The sequence below is a fragment of the Podarcis vaucheri genome (assembly GCF_965113315.1).
Source record: "Podarcis vaucheri genome assembly, chromosome: 4".
Lineage (NCBI taxonomy): Eukaryota > Metazoa > Chordata > Lepidosauria > Squamata > Lacertidae > Podarcis > Podarcis vaucheri.
The window spans coordinates 56,019,225-56,039,962 of record NC_138762.1 but is presented as its reverse complement, the minus strand read 5'-3'; the positions used below and the strand labels follow the sequence as shown (position 1 = coordinate 56,039,962).

The window sequence follows — 20,738 nt, the reverse complement described above, 5'->3', positions numbered from 1 at the left end:
ATGAACCAATGTTTGGTAAGAACTGTTTGCTGTTTGATTACAAGAAGCCATGATGATCATTATGTCCAGGCTAGAGGAGCAGGAAAGATGCTGGCTAAGCATCCCTGAATACAAGTATCATCCTTACCATACAGAGCTTGAGATAAACACAGCAATGGGCCCTATATCTTCCTTTGAAGATGGGTGTTTGAAAGTTCTCTAATAGTAGCACCAAAGGGACCCCTAGGTGAGCAAATTCTGGTTACTCCCTATGCTAATTAAAAATAGGTTACTCCCTGTGCTAATTAAAAAAGATAATTTATCTCTGTGACCTTTTTGAGTTTGTGCTGGAACAAAAACAGACTTTGTTTAATCAGGAATGAAATACCTTATTACTTTCATCCATTTTTATCTTTGGGTACCTTTTAATACCATGCTTCCTGTTCAGAGTTTAAGAATTACCTATGCCTCTGTTTAATTAAACTGGGACAGAGTATTCAAGGGAAAACACCCCAGGTATAAACTGTGGGAGGGGGGGAAAGGGGTAAATGATATGAACTAGGCACTTGAAGGTTGTGGTGTTGTCATGTCCCTGGTGATGCTTGTTACATCATAAGATTCTTTTTATTTTTATCAACATTTTATTCCCATTTTAGAGTCAGAAGCTTTTGTTTTGTGCAATTAATGTAAGGCAGTAGGGCAAGATCTTAATTAGAAACCAGTTGGTTTCAATGTTCTTCATCCAGATTTTGGCACAATTTATGACTTAGTTGTGATAAGGAAAGCTGAAATATTTAAGGATGAAAGTGAAGGAAAAGAAACAAAGAAGGTGAGTATCTTGCTACAAGTCATAAATTAACGAAGGACTAATTATTAATGGGATATTAATAATTAATGGAATTATTAATGGGATATTAATAATTAATGGAATTATTAATGGCGTTTCCGTGTGCTGCGCTGGTGCTGGCTCGCCAGAGCAGCTTCGGCACGCTGGCCACGTGACCCGGAAGTGTCTCTGGACAGCGCTGGCCCCCGGCCTCTTAAGTGAGATGGGCGCACAACCCTAGAGTCGGACACGACTGGCCCGTACGGGCAGGGGTACCTTTACCTTTAATTATTAATGAGAAGTGAAATTGTTCAGGGGTACCAGAGAGAACCAGAATGTGGTTTGAGATCTGAAATGAAAGGGGGGTTTCCTATTAGGGAAACACGAAGAAGAGAGAGACTTTGGGAAGGGGGCCCTCTTTCAATGTTTTCTTACATCTGCTAGCTTACACTGGTTTCCCTCCCTCTCCCAACAGCCCCTTCCATGAGGGTGTGCTGACTTGGTGTTATGGGGAGGGGGAGAACAGGTCTGTGATTTCTGCATTTGTTGTACAAGCTTGTCTGTTTGCTAAGAGGCATTAGAGAGGCTAGATTTTTCTTATCGTGTTTACTATTTCATTATGTTTTTGATTCTCCCTATTTTTGCTCAGGAATCTTCCAATGGAAAACCAAAGCCCTCACTTACAGCAAGTCTGGTAGGTATGGACCTTTGACTTATCATCCCCCAAAGCCCCCAGTTCTGCCTCACAGAAGCAGAACCGTTTTGAAACCATGGGCCAGATCTTTAGCAGGATCTGCCTCATTGGTAAAATTTGGCAGGTGGGTGGGGCTGCCCATCTGCCAGTCAGCTGACATCACATGACTTAGTGCTTTGAAGTCCCTAATTTGTACCTCACAGGTAGCAAGATCCTGCTAAAACAAAGGTTTATCCCCTTTTGTCTTAGTACCTGCTTCAACGGAAGACCCTGCTGATGCAGTCAATTTATATGTATTGAATTTAGAACCCGTTTTTCACAACAAGCTAGTGGTTTGGGACTATTAAGCATATATCTTCCATTAAGTAGTCAAGTTTGGTGCATGACATGGGGGAGCAGGGAGAAATCAAGATCTACATGTATGAACTGAAAACATGCTATGGACTACCTGCAGGTCTTTCTGATCCTTCTTGTTTTCCTGGTTTGGAGTTCTAGTCACAAAATCATTCAGAGTGCTGCAGAAGAATAAGCCCAAGTTAGTGTACCATTACACTACTAGTGTACACTATGAGTGTGCTACAATTGTAGTGTGCAAAAACAACTGCTGCTGCCGTACCTGAGAAGCAAGAAATAACCAGGTGGTGCCAAATTCAGCTGCACAGATTCCTTCAATACCCCTAACAACGACTGGAAGTTCTCCTGCAAGGCTATGACAGGAAGTCTGAGGGAAAACAAAAAACACACACAAAGCCATCAGTTCCAGTGCTGAAAAATACTGAAACCATGCACACAGCAAGTATCAGATAGGGGCTTACAGGAAAGGCTATTTAGTTCAGTTTTATGTTGAAGATTAACCATTCCTACATATTGTTGCTGTCAGGCAATTTATGCAATTCGTTGAGGTAGCAGTGAATACACAAGTGCTCTAACTTACTTCAGAGTCTTCACGATGAAGTGAGGAATAAAAAAATCCCTAAGTGAATATATTTCTGGGACATTTACAATGACAAAGGAACACTGCCTTCAGCTATACACTAGGTTGGGTACCCTATTAAAAACCCAGTTTCAGAATGGATAAAATCTGATACATCAATAATAAAAGTATGGTTTAGGAAATAATTTTTTAAAAATTGTTTCATTGGCCCTAAGAGCACTATTGACCCTAAGGGCACTGAATCACACCAAAAGGACCATGAGTTTTGCCACAGAATATGTAAATGAGATTGTTGCAAACACATAATGACTGCTAGCTGATTGAAAATTGTATCTGTGTGATACATGTTTGTTGCACTCATGCAATATGTCAACATGTACAAATAAAAAGAAAGCAATGACAAACTAAAGTCAAGAAAGGGTCATCCTCCTAGCCAGCATTTATTGTGCATCAATGCAGTGGTGCCCCGCAAGACAAATGCCTCGCAAGACAAAAGGGTTTTCCGTTTTTTGAGTCGTTCCACAAGACGAATTTCCCTATGGGCTTGCTTCGCAAGACAAAACGCCTTGCGAGTTCTTGCGAGTTTGTTTCCTTTTTCTTAAAGCCACTAAGCCGTTAATAGCCGCTAAGCCGCTAATAGCCGTGCTTCGCAAGACGAAAAAACCGCAAGACGAAGAGACTCGTGGAACGGATTAATTTCGTCTTGCGAGGCACCACTGTACTGTGCCTATCATATGAATTGCATAAGTCCCCTATCCAGACATCTTACAATTCTCCACACAATCATGTAGGTGTCCAAGATTGGACTGAAATCGTTGTTAACTATGACCTTTTTGGACTTATTTTCTAAGCTCTGTGCAGAGGGAGCAGACCCAATAACAGTGTGAAGCAAAGTTTGGTTTCAGGAAGCAATAGTGATCCACAAGGCCTGGGAGAAAAAAGATGTGGGCCAAGCATTCTTTTTTGTGTTTTTATTTAAAAAAAATTATGAGTAACAAATGTACATTCAGTTTTCAAAACGTTGAATCCTTCGTCAGTGACATTCAGTTTGATACATTATTGTTAGGGGACGTTTTTGTGTCAGTATCACATGGGCGGTATGATTCTAGTTTGTGGATGTCTTTGAACAGCTTTGAGATAGAGACTATTTTGAAGGAGGAGACCAGGTTTTAGGAATGGGGGCCCCTTTATGATGTCATTAAACAGGCTAGTCCTGTGGGGCATCAGGGTTTCTTTGAATTTCTTGTTGAATTCTGCTGTAAAGCCATCTGGGCAAGCGGCTTTGTGTTGTTTTAGGTCTTTGAAGACAGTCTCTATTTCCTCTGGGGTAATAAAGCTGTCCATGTATTCTTGTTCCTCTGCTGTTAATAAGGTTGCCAAGGGCAATCCTGCCAGGAAATTTTTAATTCCCTGTTTGGGCAAGTTCTGTGAGTTTTAATTCTCTATTTGGGCAAGTTCTGTATATATTAGAGTACAATTCAACAAATTCTGAGATTATTTCTTTAGAGGAGAATGTTGCATTGCCATCCTTCTGGGTGCGGCAATGTATTTTTGTTTTGAGTGATTTTTTCCTGCATCTGTTTGCTAGTAGCCTGGGGTTTATCCCTTTAAATTTGTAAAAACATTGTTTTGGGAACAGGATGCTGATCATTGTCCTATTAATTTCTAGTGAGTCAATCTCCCTTCTTTTATGTTCTATTAGTTTAAGGAGTTTTTATGGTTCCTTAAATTCTTGAGCATAGGGGGTCATTCTTTTACAGTTTTATTGTTGGAAAGTTGACACTGCCTTGCTGTCAAAACTGGGAACTTTGTACCTCAGGAGAAATTAATCTTTTATTTTACTTTATTAAGCGAGAGGGCTGGATGGCCTAAGTTTTGAAATGTTCCAAATGTTTTAATAAATTCCACCATATGGGACACTACAGAATTAATATTTTTCTTTTAAAGAGCATATTTTCCCTGCTTAGAGGTTGACACCGTTAGTTTGGGCAATTAGGATGACAAAGGGACGGGAAAGATTTACAACCTCTCTCTCAGCCAGGTACCAAATGGTGTCAAGATTCCTCTTCTTGGCCTCAACAATATTTATGACCCAGTTATGATAATGAAGTTGAAGGAGCTCAGGTTACAATGAAGATGAAAATAATAGACAATCCAGAATCTGGAGACTGTCACCATAAATTACGTAAGTATTCTTTTAAATGAGTAGTACATTCTTCAGAGGTGAAACAAGACAGAAAGAACCAATGACCTCAGTGTTGGAAATAATCTGAAATGAAAGCAGTCTTTACAATGAAAACAAATACATGTTACTCCTTATCTTTCTATCCTGACCTTGTGTCCTTTTCACAATCCTTCAACCTACATGGTGTTTTTCCTTCTCTCACCAAAGAGCCTCTCTCCTAAATGCTACAGCTTGCAGGTTTGGAGCTCCCTTCTCATTCTATTTTGCATTTTTGGGTGACTTTTGACCAGGAGCCTTCAACTGAAAACCACAGCAAATCTTGTAGAGGTGCACACTTTGACTAGCTTGTTAATTAGATAGTTAATCATTCTTACTGTTTCTGCAACGCATTTGCTACCTCTGGTAAAATGAATTAAGTTGCTACCATGCCTCACAATATCTTACTGCAGCAATAGGGCACTTGGGAGCTATTTGTATTAACTCTTTTGCAGCTCCTGCTATTTGAACAAGTAGTTCTATAGTTCTCAGCATCAGGACCAAAAAAAATCACTGTAAGCATCCTGTGCAATTAAAAAAAAAGAGGAAAGAATAGAAAGCAAATGCATTAATGTTTGTAATTAAAGGTAAAGGGACCCCTGACCATTAGGTCCAGTTGCGGATGACTCTGGGGTTGCGGCGCTCATCTCGCTTTACTGGCTGAGGGAGCCGGTGTACAGCTTCTGGGTCATGTGGCCAGCATGACTAAGCCGCTTCTGGTGAACCAGAGCAGCGCACGGAAACACCGTTTACCTTCCCGCCTGAGCGGTACCTATTTATCTACTTGCACTTTGATGTGCTTTCAAACTGCTAGGTTGGCAGGAGATGGGACCAAGCAACAGGAGCTCACCCCGTCGTGGAGATCTGAACTGCCAACCTTGGGCAAGCCCAAGGCTCAGTGGTTTAGACCACAGCGCCACCCGCGTCCCACCTAATGTTTGTAGTTACTGGATTCAAAAAGAAGTAGAAATGTATAACAGCCTAGAAGCTCATTTACCTTTGTATGAAAGCATAGCAGAACTGGAGCACTGGGATATCCACTAGAGAAGATTTCTGGAAAGAAAGAGAAAACCCTATTACCAAATTACAAAGAAAACACAATAACGGAAATTTGAAACATATTACAGGCAAAATAATCTACAAATTATTTCAGTGATGACTTACTTCTAAGTAAACTTGTTTAAGTAGTGGTTTTGTAGAAATAAAACTGTAATTTCAAATTTCCTACAAGTTGTTTACAAAAACCAGGGACACCTGCAGTTCCTTGAAAGACACTTGGGTTTGAATAGAGATCCCAAATTAGCCATGGTATCCCAGATATATACCCTCTTGTTTACTGTCTTGGATAACCCTCAAGTTACTATGTGACTGACCAAATCGGAACGCTAATCAATTCTGTATGCTGATCACAATCCTTTAAATAGTGATGAGGCAAAAACCAAGAGCTCCTGGTCTATTCCCACCTTTCAGCTCATTTTATCCTCTCACTAACTTCTTCATTAAAGAACTAATCAACTTAAGGAATTAGTAGGCCGATGAGCAATTGAAACTTCCTAACTTGTGAGTAACAGAGATTATAGACAGAGTAAAAATGACACCTACCTCTTCACCTTTGATTTGGGATGGTTTCTTTACAACTTCTTTTACAAGCTGCAATATAGTGTCTGTCTTCAGAGTATTTAGGGCACAAACTAGATCAACAAGTATAAGCTGAGATGCACTAGCTGCGGGAGGAATCTGAAACAAAAACATACATAAAGGACCACCCCTTGTAAATTGATTTGTAACATGCCTTTTCAGAAATATCTGGTTCTATTCTACAAGCATGCACAGGAGCTGAAACTGTGGTGTTCAGACCCAGGAAAAACAAGAAACCAGGCATACTGCGTGTGTGTGTGGGGGGGGGGGGTCCGGCGAATGCTTTGAAGTAGTCTTTGCCAACCTGGTACTGTCTAGATGTTTTGAAGTTTTCCCTTATCATTGGGCAGGGGAATGAACTATTTATCACACCACATTTGTGATTTCTTCTTCTCCTTTACCTTTGTTTTGTTTTGATGCCTGTGAGATTTTTTGCTGCTCCACACTGCTGCTACTGCAGCTATAAGTTGCACCCCAAGCTGCCCAGTGAGGGGATTCAAGAAGTCAAGGATTTTAGTCTTCAATGTCTATAAAAAAGAAAACAAACATTTCTTCTAGAATGGGTTTGGATGGAATTTGTTTTCCTACAGACAGGTGCCCTGATAAAATGTCGTAAGCAGCTCACTATTTTTAAATCACACTTTTTGTTCTCATACTGGGGGGGAAAGAGTCTAAATTCCCATTGTGCATGTATTTCTCATTATAAGCAAGAATTTATCATGCAGCAGTTTTTCCATGTGGTACCTGGAAGTTGCTTCTGAAAATGAACATTACAGTTGCTGTTGAGAAAACACAGTCCATAACCGTGTTGCGTGCATGCAAAATGTGCTTTATACCAAGGCGATTTCCTGAAGGCTTGTTTACTCAGGGAGGAATCCTAACTCCCAGCAAGGGAGCTGTGGGGATAAGCATAGTGGGAGAGCTATTGCTATCAAAAAGGCTATCAGTGACTACCAGTTGCTGGGAAGCACAAGAAAGAGTGATGTTGCATTTGGGTGCTGCTTACTGGCTTTCCACAGGCACTTGGCTGGTGACTGCAAGAACAGGATGCTGAACTTGATGGGCTTTTGGTGTGATCCAGCCTGTCAATAGCCTGCGGTGTCATTGGGGCAGCAGGGCCCTACAAGGCAGAGCCCCTATGATGACAGATCCTACACAGTGCCACATCCTGGGTCGACACCAGAAATGAAGATTACGGATAAAAGCCTCCTCTGTATTTGGTGTGACTCTCTGACAAATAGAGATGTATTTAAAGTGGTTGACTACATCTGCAGATATTCAATGGTGTAGGCACCTGAACTTTATCTCCATGGCTTGCTGCAGAAGCATTGCCAATCACTTCCAAAAATGCCTATTAACCTAAGCAACTTCCTATCAGAAAAATGTGGACAAGGTTTTCCCAGCTGTGGTGCACCTGCCCACAGATCACCCAGGCTTAATAAAGCTTACGTACTTTGGTTGCCTTAAAGTAAACCGAAGAAGAGCCTTTTGTTCCAAGGAAGTCAGCTGGTCTTTTTTGAGAATCTTCCTTTTTTATGACACCCCAAAGGAGAGACATGGTGTTAATGATACGAGGAAACTCTTCCAAAATGGCATTCCTGGCATTTCTTAGGTTTATAGGGTCAACATTCCACGGTGACTGGGAATACAAAAATAAATAAATAACCCATTAAATCCAAATATGACCAACACTGGAGATCACCCACACTATAGATATGCAGGAAAGAAACAACACATTCAAAATCCTAAACAATATAATATATAAAAAATAAGCAAGGGTGTTCTTTGCAATAATGACATTATAAATCAGACCCTGTTTTACCACATTGTAAAATTCATTCCAAATTTTTTGCTTAGCCTTGTTTATGCATATAGGGCTACAAACAATTGCACTACATACCACTTCCTATAATTTGCAAAAAAAGGGTTCGAAATCAGAATTTGTTTCAGCAGTATTACTACCTTAATAATGGATAGCTATCTTGGCTTTGCAATCAGATTTAAAAATAAAGTGGAAAATGAAATGTGTTGGCAGGATAGATTTTCAATATCACCTCTAATAAATCGGGTGCAGATTCACTTGATATTTTAAAGAAAATCCTATCTGGGATTTCAATTTTTTTAAAAAAATGTCTGGCCACATTTCACATCTCATAGTATATTGAGGCATAGACTATATAAACATACTTTAAACTAAAATACCCGCTGTTCCCTCGGCTGAATTTTAAATCAACAAACTCAAAGTAGTTATCTTTGAAATCATGAAATTGATACAGAAGAACATTTTCACAGTCACATAAGGAAATTTCTAACTGTGGCTTATCTTGATTTCACTATTCCATCTTTTCCTAATATGAGGCTGTCATGGTTTCAATCCAGTAACACCCTTAAAGTTCAACATAGTTTGAATGGATATTCTTTAATAACTGGAAAACATCACCTGTCAAAAGTATATATTAGACAGCAAAAGAAAGCAAGAAAAACAACAACATCATTACCTTTTTGGTTTGATTTGGATGATCCAAAAGACAAAAATGGCCAATAGTGGTTAGTCCTTCCAAAAGGGTAAGAGGATAATCTGGTGTGATGTTTTCCCTTTTAGAATTCATGCTTTGGGGAGAAAGTTAACAATTCAGTTGGTTGTTTCAGTCTTGTAAAGAAATTAGGGGATAGCCCGCATTCACTTCCATTAAGCTAGAACCTTTCCTTTGCACGCTATGCTTTTAATCCACCCAGCCAGTTATCTGCTGATGCTTTGCTATCTAGGGAGAATTTGCTCACTGGCTAACTCATAAAAGGAAAGAGAGAGCTGTGTGTAGATTATCTGTCCTGGATGGGAGAGGACAACAACAGTGGTTTTTGGGCGGGGGGAATACCAGACAAACTTTGCAAGATGATGAAAATGTGGCAGGGAAAAGCCTGTTCTGATTGAGACACCACAAGAATTGAGTGGGACATTTCCCCTACTGGTGGAACTGAGAAGCTGAAACAAGTCTTGCTTGCATAGCTCAGTGAAATTACGTATTTTACATGCAGAAGATCAGCTGCCCATTTCAACCCCAGACACCTCCAATTAAAAGGGTCAGATAGCTGAGGCTGGGAAACACCTCTTTCCAGAGACCTAAGAGCTGTTGCGAGCCAGAGTAGATAATACTGGGCTAGAAAGTCAAGAGTCGGACCTGATATAAATGTAGTTTCTTATGTTCCTACATCCTTCCCCTCCCCAAGAAACCAAACAAATAATTTAAGGAAACTTACAAATAGAAAATGAGCCATACTGACCAACAGCTAAATTAGCTAACCTGAAAAAGCCAGATTTTATGAACAACATTCTCTTACCTTACAGATGACTTTGGTGACACTTTCAGAGTTTCATATTCATACTGTTTGACAAGTTCGTCCAGGTTCTTGCATATCTGTACAATAAACGGTGCCACTGTCCAACCTAAAGATCTCCCAAAGAATGGCAAGGAATATGCAACCAAACCCACCCAAGCTGGATGCATGCCATAGCCATACTCGGGCTGCAAGCCTCGGACTACGGCAGACACAAATAATCCCTGCGAGGTTATAGGGTGTGGATGCACATACTGCATTGCACTAATGGCCTCCTGGAAGTTAAGTGACTTTTGCCATTCCTTAGATAGGCCTGGTTGATTTTCCACCTCCTCCTGAGTCTGTCCAAGGTGATGCTCCAAGACTATCAACACTTGCAGAAGTTTAAGCAGCTCAATCTGCAACGGGTGCTCGCTCCAAATCTGATCAGGACCAAAGTTGATTAGGCTTTCCTCGAGGATGCACTCTTCACTTAACCCATTAGTCTTACTGGCCATTGTCTGTCCATAGCACTTCTGACTTACATACATAGAAGCGGATAGAGAAAGGAGGACAAATTCTTGAACTTTGCATCTGCCAAGCAAGTTGCGTATAAATTCTGTGTTCCTGCTCTCTGATGATTTGGCCATTGTAGCCAGCTGTGTCATCATTCTTATCAAGACTTCGACACTTTTGACCTGGACATCCCTATTGCCAAGCACATCTTTGTGAGTCACTTTTAAGTAACAAGGGTAGTAAGAGCGCAGGAAACTCAGACACAGGTATGTCAGCAACTCTATTAGCAGTGAATGGGGACACACGGTTGGTGACTGAGTCTGAAGCTTTCCGTAGAAGCTCTGTCCCACCAGAGCTTCCTGGTGGCGGGCTAGAAGATTGTAGATGAGATTCAGATGAGCTGTGGAGCTAGTATCCATGCTAGTGCTGGCTACAGCTTCAATAAACTCCCTAGGGTTTGTTTTGAGTACTGCCTCAAGTACAGAAAAAGCATATAGGACCCTTTTGGAATCATACGGCTGCAGGTACAAAAGAATGTGCTTAAACAGAGCCTCGGCCATTTCCTGTTTTTCCTTCTGCTGTTTTAGCAACCTAGCGGTGCTAAGGGCTTGAAGCTCCAAATCCACCTCGTCATCGCTTGAGAGAGACTCGGATGCTTGAGTTTTCTCAGAATCTGCGCGTACCAGATTGAGCATGGTGCTGGATTTGGAACTTTCAGGAGGATAAACATTAGAAGAACCAACGAGCTTCATGCTTTCTTTGTCGTCTGTCGAGCCACTGTAGTTCTCGCCATTGCTCATATCCTGCTGGTCCAGAGAAGGAGAAAAGGATGATGTATTATCACTATCCGTAGGTCCAGTGCTGGTATCAGCAGACTCTGTGTGTTCACTATTATCCTCCTCGTCTACGTCTGGTGAAGCTTCTGCACACCGATAATGATCACTTACAGCCAGTTCATTTTTAAGCAGGCATTTTTCTGGGTCTTTTTCAACTTCAGCCCAAATGGCTTCCCTGTCCACAGTTGTAAACTGGCTCAGTGGCAAACTTTCTTCAGAGCTGCTTTCAGAACGCCCCAAGGACTTCTGGAAAGGGACTTTTTTCTTTTTGTACCAGAAACGCATGTCTTCTGAAAGAAAGCAAAATTGCCTTTCTAAAAAAGTGACCACTCATTCAGTAGTGAAGGTGCAGCCTTCAGACAGCAGCTGCTTTCACGTCCCAGTATCTGAACACAACGGGTGACCCTCTTTCTTTGCAACTGTGCCATGTGTTCACAATAGACTGTTGTTAAGGGACCTATGTCTATCTGCTGTATAGTTTTAGGTGTCTGATTTTATTCTTCTTTTGGCCTGAAATTGTTGATGCTCCAAACCCTTTTTAATGCTATTTTATCATTTTATTTGCCAGCAACCCAGAGTCCAATGTTCTTGGGCAGCCATTTATAAATACAGCAAATAAAAATTAACACGTATTGGCTAGTATTTGTAGATTATGATCTTTAACAAATTGGACTTCTTACACTGGAAATGATGGCATCCTTTTGTATCTTTGTGATGCTCATATACACATCAAGGTATGAGAGATAAGCCATGCTCACATACTGATCCTCTGGTTTGCCCTTCCCTATCTTAAAACAATAAACCTTTAAATTGTTCCCTAGAACAATAACTAAGCTGGACAACACCGATCATAAAAGCTACAAATTACTAATTGTACCCAATTAGCCAGGAAATATTGTTTTCACAAAGACAGCAAAGCTGAAATAAACTCTCTAAATGACAACTCTTAGTATGCTCAGACACACACCAAGTATTTTGCTATGTGCAAAAGTTTAGACTATGATCAGACATACTAATGCTGGGATTTAAATGCTGGGATTTATTGCATTTCTTTAATGTAGCCAGATATACTTGGGGATTTATAGCCTCTCTTTTAAAATAGTTTATTTCTCTCTAGTAATTGGGTCAGATAACAATTAATTATATTAAGGTATAATAAACCTTAAGTCTTCACAGGAAATTTGGATATAAATATTGCCATTGCTGGGCTATTCCTTTGTGCTTTCCTTCTGAGAGGATCACTGCTTTCATCCAGGTAACTAAAAATTTAACCTCAACCCTTTTTATCAATGCCTTGGATTCTGAACTATCTTGTTTATGCATGACCTTCATATGCTTGTCTACTATGTTATTGACTAATATTGTTTATTTCTTCTTTTGAAATGCCAAACAATTTTTATTAGTTAAAAAAAAAAAAGAATTAAATGTCTGAGACTCACCCCTAGATACTGAGTTCTGTGTGATGATATGAAGGGAGGACACACACACACACACACACACACACACACACACACACACACGGCACCTGTTACAGGCAAATGCTAAGGCGCAGCTAAGTCAAGGTGTACTACATAGAAGGCAAATTTAGACTTCAGCCCTGTAGAGGCCAACATTTTCTGTGCTTGGGGTTTCTGTTTAGACAAAAAGGTGGCATGCCTAACAAATATCCCCGCCCCCTCCTGCTCTCATACTACTACAGGCTGGATCAGCCCATGAAAAGGACTAGGAGTGGTTTCAGGAAATACAAAAGAAATATACTGCCCATAACATGTAATTTATGGAATTCATGGCCAAAAAAATGTAGTGATACCTACCACATTGAAAAGGGAATTGGAAGTGTTCATGGAAGGCCAAGACTTATCACTTCCTGCTAGCCTTGATGGCTAAAGAAACCTCCAGGATTAAATATAGCATTGCCATGTGTGTGTGTGTGTGTGTGTGTGTGATGTGTGTTTTAGTGCATGGTTTGAAGGCTCTCCAGGGGCATCTATTGGGAGACCAAATGCTGGACTAGGTGGACCTTTCACCTGAAGGAGAAGGAATCTTCTTAAGTGAAATCTTACCTGCTGAATTTTTCTGCTTGACACAGTGAATAGAGGTGCGCTGTGTCCTGGGATGAAGCAGAAGCAGAAGGATGGGTTCCAGAATTCGTGCAACATCATTAAGTGACAGCGCTCGTATCAACCAACCCTGTGCAGCAGCACCAATAGCTCCATCCGAATTATTAAGACTGTCCAACACAACGAACAGAGACCTGGATGGAGAAATTACAGTAATATTTGTTCAAGGTGACAAGGCTAGAATTACCGTATTTTTCGCTCTATAACACGCAGTTTTTTCCTCCTGGAAAGTAAGGGGAAATGTCTGTGCGTGTTATGGAGCGAATGCCTGCAGATGGCAGGGGAATCCGCTGCAGTTGTGAGCAGTCCATGGCTCTCTTTGAAACTGCAAAGCGGGTGTAAGCGGCTCCTGTCAGCGAGCAGAGCCGGGGAGGAGGGAGAGAAGCAGATCGGGGTTGCATCGGGGTTGGTTGCTTTAAAACAACCCCGTGCTCGATGTCCCTCTCTCTTCTCCAGTGAGCTGCTAAGTAGCAGCCAAGCTTTTCAGCCAGCCGAGCCGGGAGGAGAGAGAGAGAGAACCAGATCGGGGTTGGATCGGGGTTGGTTGCTTTAAAACAACCCCGTCCTCGATGTCCCTGCCTGCAGTTTTTTGCTGTCCGATTTTGGATCAGCCACTGTAGGGGCTGTGTGTGTGTGTGTGTGTGCTTGAGCTATCGTTCTCCTCCTCCTCCTCCTTCCTGTTCACTCTCCCAGCGCCCCTGCGCTCTCCTGCGACTTTAGGATTGATACTGTGTGTGTGTGTGTGTGTGAGAGAGAGAGGGGGGGGGGTGAATCGTTCTCCTTCTCTTGCTTCCCACTCCCAGTGCCCCTGCCTCTCCTGCGACTTTAGGATTGATACTCTGTGTGTCTGTGTGTGAGAGAGGGATTGTTCTCCTCCTCCTGCTTCCTGTTCACTCCCCCAGCGCCCCTGCGACTTTAGGGCGACTTTAGCATGGATCCACATGGATCCTCAGGATTTTTGCATTGGGCTACGCCAAACTCACCGTCAGATCACATGTCTGTGGCCACAGCATGAACCACAAAAATCATACATCCACTGTTTTGTTTAGAATATTTTTTTCTTGTTTTCCTCCTCTAAAAACTACGTGCGTGTTATGGTCTGGTGCGTGTTATAGAGCGAAAAATACGGTATGTTAAAATGTTGAGATGGAAGACTAGTTTACAAAAAGAGATACACATTTTAAAAATAGCTTTTCCAGCAATAGTAACCTTCTCTGCCTTCTTCAATTTGTTTGTTAAGGACCAGCAGCAGAAAATGAAACCTCTATGGTGGTGTTGTGAACACAAGAATCTTTGAATTGGAGAAACAGGTGAATGTTGTTTGTGTATGTGTGTGTACGTACACACACACACACACACACACACACACACACACACACACAAAAGTATGGATGTTCACATCAAGTAGGGAAGAAGCTATGGCTGGCCTGCAATAATGGGTTGAAAGCAAGCTTAAGTGTGGAAATGTGGGAGGTTTCTGTATAGAGCTATAGGAAAACAAGCTAAGCACAATGTTAAAGATGCCCATCGAAGAACAACAACAATACTTTTTGGCTTAGGTACATTTTGGGTACATATGAAACTGTAGTCTTTTCAGTTCAATGACCAAAAGTAAATGTAATTTAAACCTACACCATCAAAATAGACATAAAAGTAATAGCAATACCTATCAAAAGAGCGATTGTGGGAAGTGACTCTGCTGCCTTGGATTTCTCTGGTCAAATGCCACATGACAGAGAACCGGAACAGTGCCTCCAGCCTTGTCCCCTTAGAAGGAAAGAAACCCAAAGCAAAATCAGAACAAAAAGAATGTTTATGAGCTAGTTTGATGATCCCTGATGAATGTGCACTTGCCCCTCAATACAAGAAAAATGTTTGAGATCTCTTTGAAAATAGCAGTAGTCAGAATGAAATGAATCATTATATTCTTCTAAAAGCTTAGCTCTATTTCCTTTTAGTTTGAGAAATATGAAGCCTTGATGGAACGATTATAGTCAACATGTGGCTACTTATGCTTCCAAAAATGAAGAAAATCACTGTATTGTTAGCAAGTAGGCTGGTTAATTAAATCTGCTCTTCATTATCCAGTTAATTACATCTACTCCTCAAAACCCAGAAGGAGGGATAAAATATAAACTGTGGTTTGAGGAAAGGCTTCTCAGTCCTTGCCTTAATGAGCTACCCAAAGTGCTTGCCAACCTAGGGCTACAGGTAGCCTATGCAGTGTAAGAAGGAAGATTTTGACCAATATTTACTCAAGAGGGATAGGAGACTAGTCCAAGAGTGGAGCTGAGACAGCATCTGTCTACTGGACAGAAGAGCCACATTTAACAGGGCAGCCGCCAAAGAATTGTCTGAAACTGCATGAAGCCAATGGCTGATTCAGTTTAGGACTGCCTACTCTGGTTGGAAGCAACTCTTCAGGAGTTTCCAATTGGTTTGTCAATGCTCCATTACTCAAGACACATTTTGTTTTTTCAGACTGGACATGCCATGGATTGAGCCCGTGACCTTCAACATGCAAGGCATATGTTCCACCACACACAACTGATCTTCCTTAATCTTCTCGCACCTTTTTATTTATTTTTAAACAGTATCAATCTGGGGTCTAATGGAGTCCCTTAAAAGTCTTAGCAGAAAGGAATGTTAATCACAGTTTTCAAAACAACTCCAGTTTAACATAAAATATATTTCACTGATATTCCAAAAACATAAGGTGGTATCTAACCCGTGCACCCTATCAAGCAAAGATTTCTATTCGGGCAAAGGTACTTTCTCCCTTCTATACACATGCTCCCCCCAAAATCTGTTCTATGAGTGATTGTGATATGCCCCCTGCCCCGCCCCACAAAACTAGGGTGCTGTGTTAGGCTATACAACCTTTAATAAACCTTACTTTATCATGATCCAGCAATGCATGGCAGATAATGTCTTCACAGATATTAGCAGATGGAGCTAGGCAATGAAGACGGTAGAACAGCTCTACACAAGTGTTGTGATGCTCTCTCGTCTCTTTGTTTAGCTGATTCCAAAGCACTTGAGCAACTCTCTGTAGTGAAATAAAAAAAAAAATAAAAAACCACACTTTCAGGCAGGTTTAAAGGAATCTGTGTTACTGAAAATAGTTCATGGTTTTCTATACCACACACCATCATACAGCACCATGTTTATTAATGCAATCAAAAGATAATGTGAACACAGAAAACAGTACACCTCGAGTCAAACTATGCCATTTGATAGGGCAAAAATGCATTTCACAGTAGCTAGGTATTAATACCCTTAACATACACAGCGCCACCCCACACCCCTATACAGCAGAATAATCTAGGTGATGAATACCACTGGAAAGCACATTTGTTTTAAAGGGCAGTTAAGATATAATAATTTCTTTAAAATGTTACAATTTCTTTCTTTCCAAGTTCACTTTGTTGTAGTGGAAAGCAAGTCAGCGCACTCTCATCGCACATAAACTCCCTGCCCCACTGCAGCAGGCAAGGAAGAATTACAGAATTTGGATGCCCCAACTTGCATGAGCAGAATCATTTTCTGCTAAAGCAAAGCCCCCACAGGATATGCGTGTGCATTAATATACTTCTTGTTTTGTATTTTACTAGTTCTATGCGACTGTGAAGCAAAGTTGAATACAGAATTGTTTCTAAGGATTATTTGTAAGTGCTTTTCAAAGTTAACACGGCAAGGAAATGGGCAATGATTTGTACTTCAGCAGGATGTGTCTATTTACTTTCTTGGCCGGTTGAATTGATTTGGCCAACAGCACTGGAGAATGGAATGCTGAGCTACCTTCACCCTGAATAGAGTTTGGTTTTTGTACCTCTAGTGAGTATCATCCCATGCTATTTCTGCAAGTTGATGTCTTTTCCTTTCCTTTTCTTTCCCCACCCCATAATACCATTACGGCTGCTCTTCCAGGGTCGCAGTTGCCATTTTGTTTAAGAGGCGCAAGTGCTAGATAGAATCAAGTAAACAACATTAAACCACTTGCACATTACAAGCATTCCATTTCCATGGAAACAACAATGCCCAACACATTGTTTATAATGCAGTTTATAAGTTTATAATGCAGCTTGGCGTGCATTTTAGTACATTACCTGGTAGAAATCAGTTTTTTCTGAAATAAGTTTGAGAACGCCATGTGCAATAGGAGGAACTGTGACCATCTGCAGCCTTCCAAAGAAGGGGTTCTGCCCAGGAACTTTATACCGCTTTACTCGGTCTTCAATAACCAGTGCCAATGATTGGGATTGGTTAATTACTTCTAGCAGTACAGAGATGGACACATTCTGAATGTGGCAGTCATTGACACAGCAACATATTGTCATCAGGGATTTGAGCCACAGGGGAAAACTGGATTCACAGCCACCTGAGGAGAGCAGACAAATAGTTTTACCTCCAGTTTTAGTACAATCGTTATTTGGAACAGTCTGTCCCCTTGACAAACATTTATCATTTAACATATGCAAGTGCCACAAAATGTTACAATGCATCCTTCACCTATGAGTGCATAGGTACTTTCGGAGCTAGCCAACCTGACTGGAAGAATCCGTGACCAGGAGGAGGATTATCAGGAAGAATGGATGAAATTTAAAGACTATTTAGTTAAATATGTAATTGGAAAAGCTTGTAAATACCAGATAGGCTTAGGATTTTAATATGTAATGTGATGAATTAATATGTTGTAATGCTGAATTGAAAAGAGAGAAAAATGTTAAGTGAATAAGTTAATTTTATAAGAATATTGGTGTTGGGGAACCGTTAAAATGATATACACTGAAATTCAACCAGGGGGATACGAGGAAGTCACTTAACAATGTCACTAAGTTTGGTTTAAATATAGTGAAGATTTATGTTTGTTTGTTTGAATTTTTTTTTGAAAAACCAATATTTTTTAAAAATAATAATAATAATATGAGTGCATAGGTACATAGGAAGCTGCATTTAGATCAGCGTTGTCTACATTGCTTGGCAGCAGCTCTAGGGGACATTCCCAGAACTGCCCAGAAATGCTGGGGATTGATCATGGGGACTTCTGTCTGCAAAACAGATGCTCTGCCCTTCTCTAATATAGATGTGATCCTGCTCAGGATTCTAGCCAGCCCAGCCATTCCTGCCCCCCCCCCCACAACCACCACTTTCCCTTCTAACCAACAGTCAACATTCTTTAGTTATTCAACCTGTTTAGTCCACTTTGGGCTGCTTTGGGGTTGCTTTTTATCCCATTAAAGTTTTTTTTAAATATATTTTTGTACTTTCTCCAAACAAACTGATATTTCTGTCTTCTTTCTTAAGAGCCCTGGCGGTACACACAATCTAAAGAACATTACTAGGTAAGTACATTACATTGCTAGACACATTACTAAACAAGATGATAGAAGTATCAACCCATTTTTCATCTGAAAGTGATTGGCCAATTGTGCATGGGAAATGCAAATTAGACAGGGATCTCATCCAGACCTCAACATGCCAAGCCGAAGAAAGCAACCAAGGTATGAATGCACATTTACCTAGCAACAAGTCCAACTATGCTCAGTGGGACTTACTCCTAGGTAAATATGCATTGGAATGCAGTCAAAGAGCACAAGCTCTTTCAGAAAACATCACTTTAACGAAATACTGGCAAATCTGAGATTGTGCCTATTTGATCCTTTCACCTTCAATCTGCCCAACACATACCTGGCTATCCTTTCTTCACTCAGGGCTTTATTTGCTCTTTGCCAGCACTCTGAAAGCCACATGCCCTAGGCCTTAACTGGTCCTTGCCCTACACTTACAAATTTAGAGCCCTATCACATTACTATTTTTGCACAATTCTAATGGAAGATTATTGAATACACAACACTGCCTTATTATGTACTCTTCTGCAAATTATAATGTTCCTCTTACCAGGCACTTGAAAGAGAGACAAATGGAGCTCCTCAGTTTCCTCCTCAGAAAGATAAACAGGGAATGTAGTACAATCCAATAAGAGGTAGCACATAGCTGCAAAGGCCTCTCTACAGTCTTCTCTCATATCTCCCAAGTCAAGCATAACTTGGTCAATATCCCATTCTTCTTCCTTTTTCCCCCTTTCACCACCAAGCTCTTCTGGAGATGGAGGATCCAGATCTTTCTGTTTAAAAGATGACCCTCGGACAGTGAATAGGTCTGTTAGCATCTGCTTAAACTGAGGCACAGTTATTTGCTTGGAGTCCCATGAGCTCCTTTTCTTGGAAATATTTCCAGCAGCTTGATAATGATTTCCTTTTTTCTCCCCTTGTCTTGAATGCACTGACAGAACACTGCCATTACTGGGATCTTGTAGATGAACGACAAATACGTATTTGCTGGCAAATTTTGCCACCAGCTCCTGGATGCACTGCAAGGTCTTCTGCATGCTTCCACCCTTTTTCCAGACATCATCTTTCTCAGGAGTTACCCTAGGTATTCTCAAGTGCTGAGAGAACTCTGGGGATGAAGTGCTAAGGCCTATACCACTGTCTTCAGACTTGAGTGGAGGAAAAAGAGCGTCATCTTCATTCTGGAGCACTTTGGATTCTGTAGTCAGTTCCTGGTTTTCTTCCCCCGTGGGGCTCTGAAATAACGCAAAGATGTGGAGCCAAATGTGAATGTTGAGGTTTATACAAAAACCATACATGAATAAAATTAAAACATCCTTGCATGTTTCAAATGCCTGGTAAAAACTTTTTCTATTCCATCAGGCTTGTGCAAGCAAACAAGAAATATATACTTCCACAACAGCTATCCAATTTCTGATGTAAACCTTTTATATGGTTTTTATTGTATGGCTTTATGTACAGTTGTGAACCACTTTGCTATTTTCTTTATAGGCATATAAATATTTTTATAAGTAAATGAACAGATGTGGGGTTGAACACTGCCTTACATTAAACAAAGACACATATCTGGTAGAAAACAGTGGGGATTTATATTTGCCTGGAACTATCCTTGTGCTATTCAAGTGCAAAGGCATATTCTGCTTTAAGTATTACACAAATTCAGATGTTATGGAGAAAGAGAGCTGAGTTTCAGTGTACTGATGCCATTTTGCCCTCATGAATGTTCCCAGCAGCTTCATATCAATATTAAATACCATTTGAAATAAAACAGTGCAGCATCCCTTAGTGTAATCACCAGGGGGCAAAAAAAGCAATCTCTTAATACAACTTTCTGGACTTGGTCCTGTAGAAAGGATCAAAATCAGTGTAACACAGAATCCCCATCCGATGGAGCTGGTCCAGGAGCATATCTCTGTCTGTGGTACTGAAAGCCACAAGAGAAGCAGGAGCATGGTTGCTCCCTGTAAAAGTCAAACTCTCCACTACCTTCCCTGAGAAGCGGATATTTGTAGCGGTTGGTAGTTATTCCAATATTAATATTACTATAGCAAAATACTGTACTGAAGCCCCTACACCTCTCATCATGTATGAGACTGAATATTTAGCCTTTTGGGCCAAGTGCAGAAAGCCACCATAAGCATCAGACTCTTGACATGACAAGTCAAACTGAATATTTGTGTTATTTGCAAGAAACATAGTACTGATACCTAGTTTAATACTTAGGATGGTGGGGTGGGGTGGGGGGGGAGGCGAAGCGTCCCATTACAGCATAAGAACTACAGTACAGCATAATGAATGACCACAT

At 40.8% G+C, this 20,738-nt stretch overlaps 1 protein-coding gene across 2 annotated transcripts in view; it reads right to left on the bottom strand.

The window, feature by feature from the left end:
* The window catches only part of DOP1B (DOP1 leucine zipper like protein B), a 60,168-nt gene that overhangs the window by 14,618 nt on the left and 24,812 nt on the right, over positions 1 to 20,738 (bottom strand). For both annotated transcript variants that reach the window (XR_014219113.1, XM_082220483.1), the window contains exons 14-26: positions 18,981 to 19,668; positions 17,189 to 17,460; positions 15,976 to 16,128; positions 14,746 to 14,846; positions 13,023 to 13,213; positions 9,632 to 11,249; positions 8,791 to 8,902; positions 7,746 to 7,931; positions 6,694 to 6,819; positions 6,257 to 6,391; positions 5,652 to 5,707; positions 2,116 to 2,220; positions 1,948 to 2,014 (exon numbers count right to left, since the gene is read on the bottom strand). Coding sequence is in view for 1 of the 2 variants with exons in the window: in XM_082220483.1 (XP_082076609.1) it covers positions 1,948 to 2,014; positions 2,116 to 2,220; positions 5,652 to 5,707; positions 6,257 to 6,391; positions 6,694 to 6,819; positions 7,746 to 7,931; positions 8,791 to 8,902; positions 9,632 to 11,249; positions 13,023 to 13,213; positions 14,746 to 14,846; positions 15,976 to 16,128; positions 17,189 to 17,460; positions 18,981 to 19,668 (3,810 nt within the window). In the remaining variant the exon portion in view is untranslated. The remainder of the gene's footprint in view (positions 1 to 1,947; positions 2,015 to 2,115; positions 2,221 to 5,651; positions 5,708 to 6,256; positions 6,392 to 6,693; positions 6,820 to 7,745; positions 7,932 to 8,790; positions 8,903 to 9,631; positions 11,250 to 13,022; positions 13,214 to 14,745; positions 14,847 to 15,975; positions 16,129 to 17,188; positions 17,461 to 18,980; positions 19,669 to 20,738) is intronic.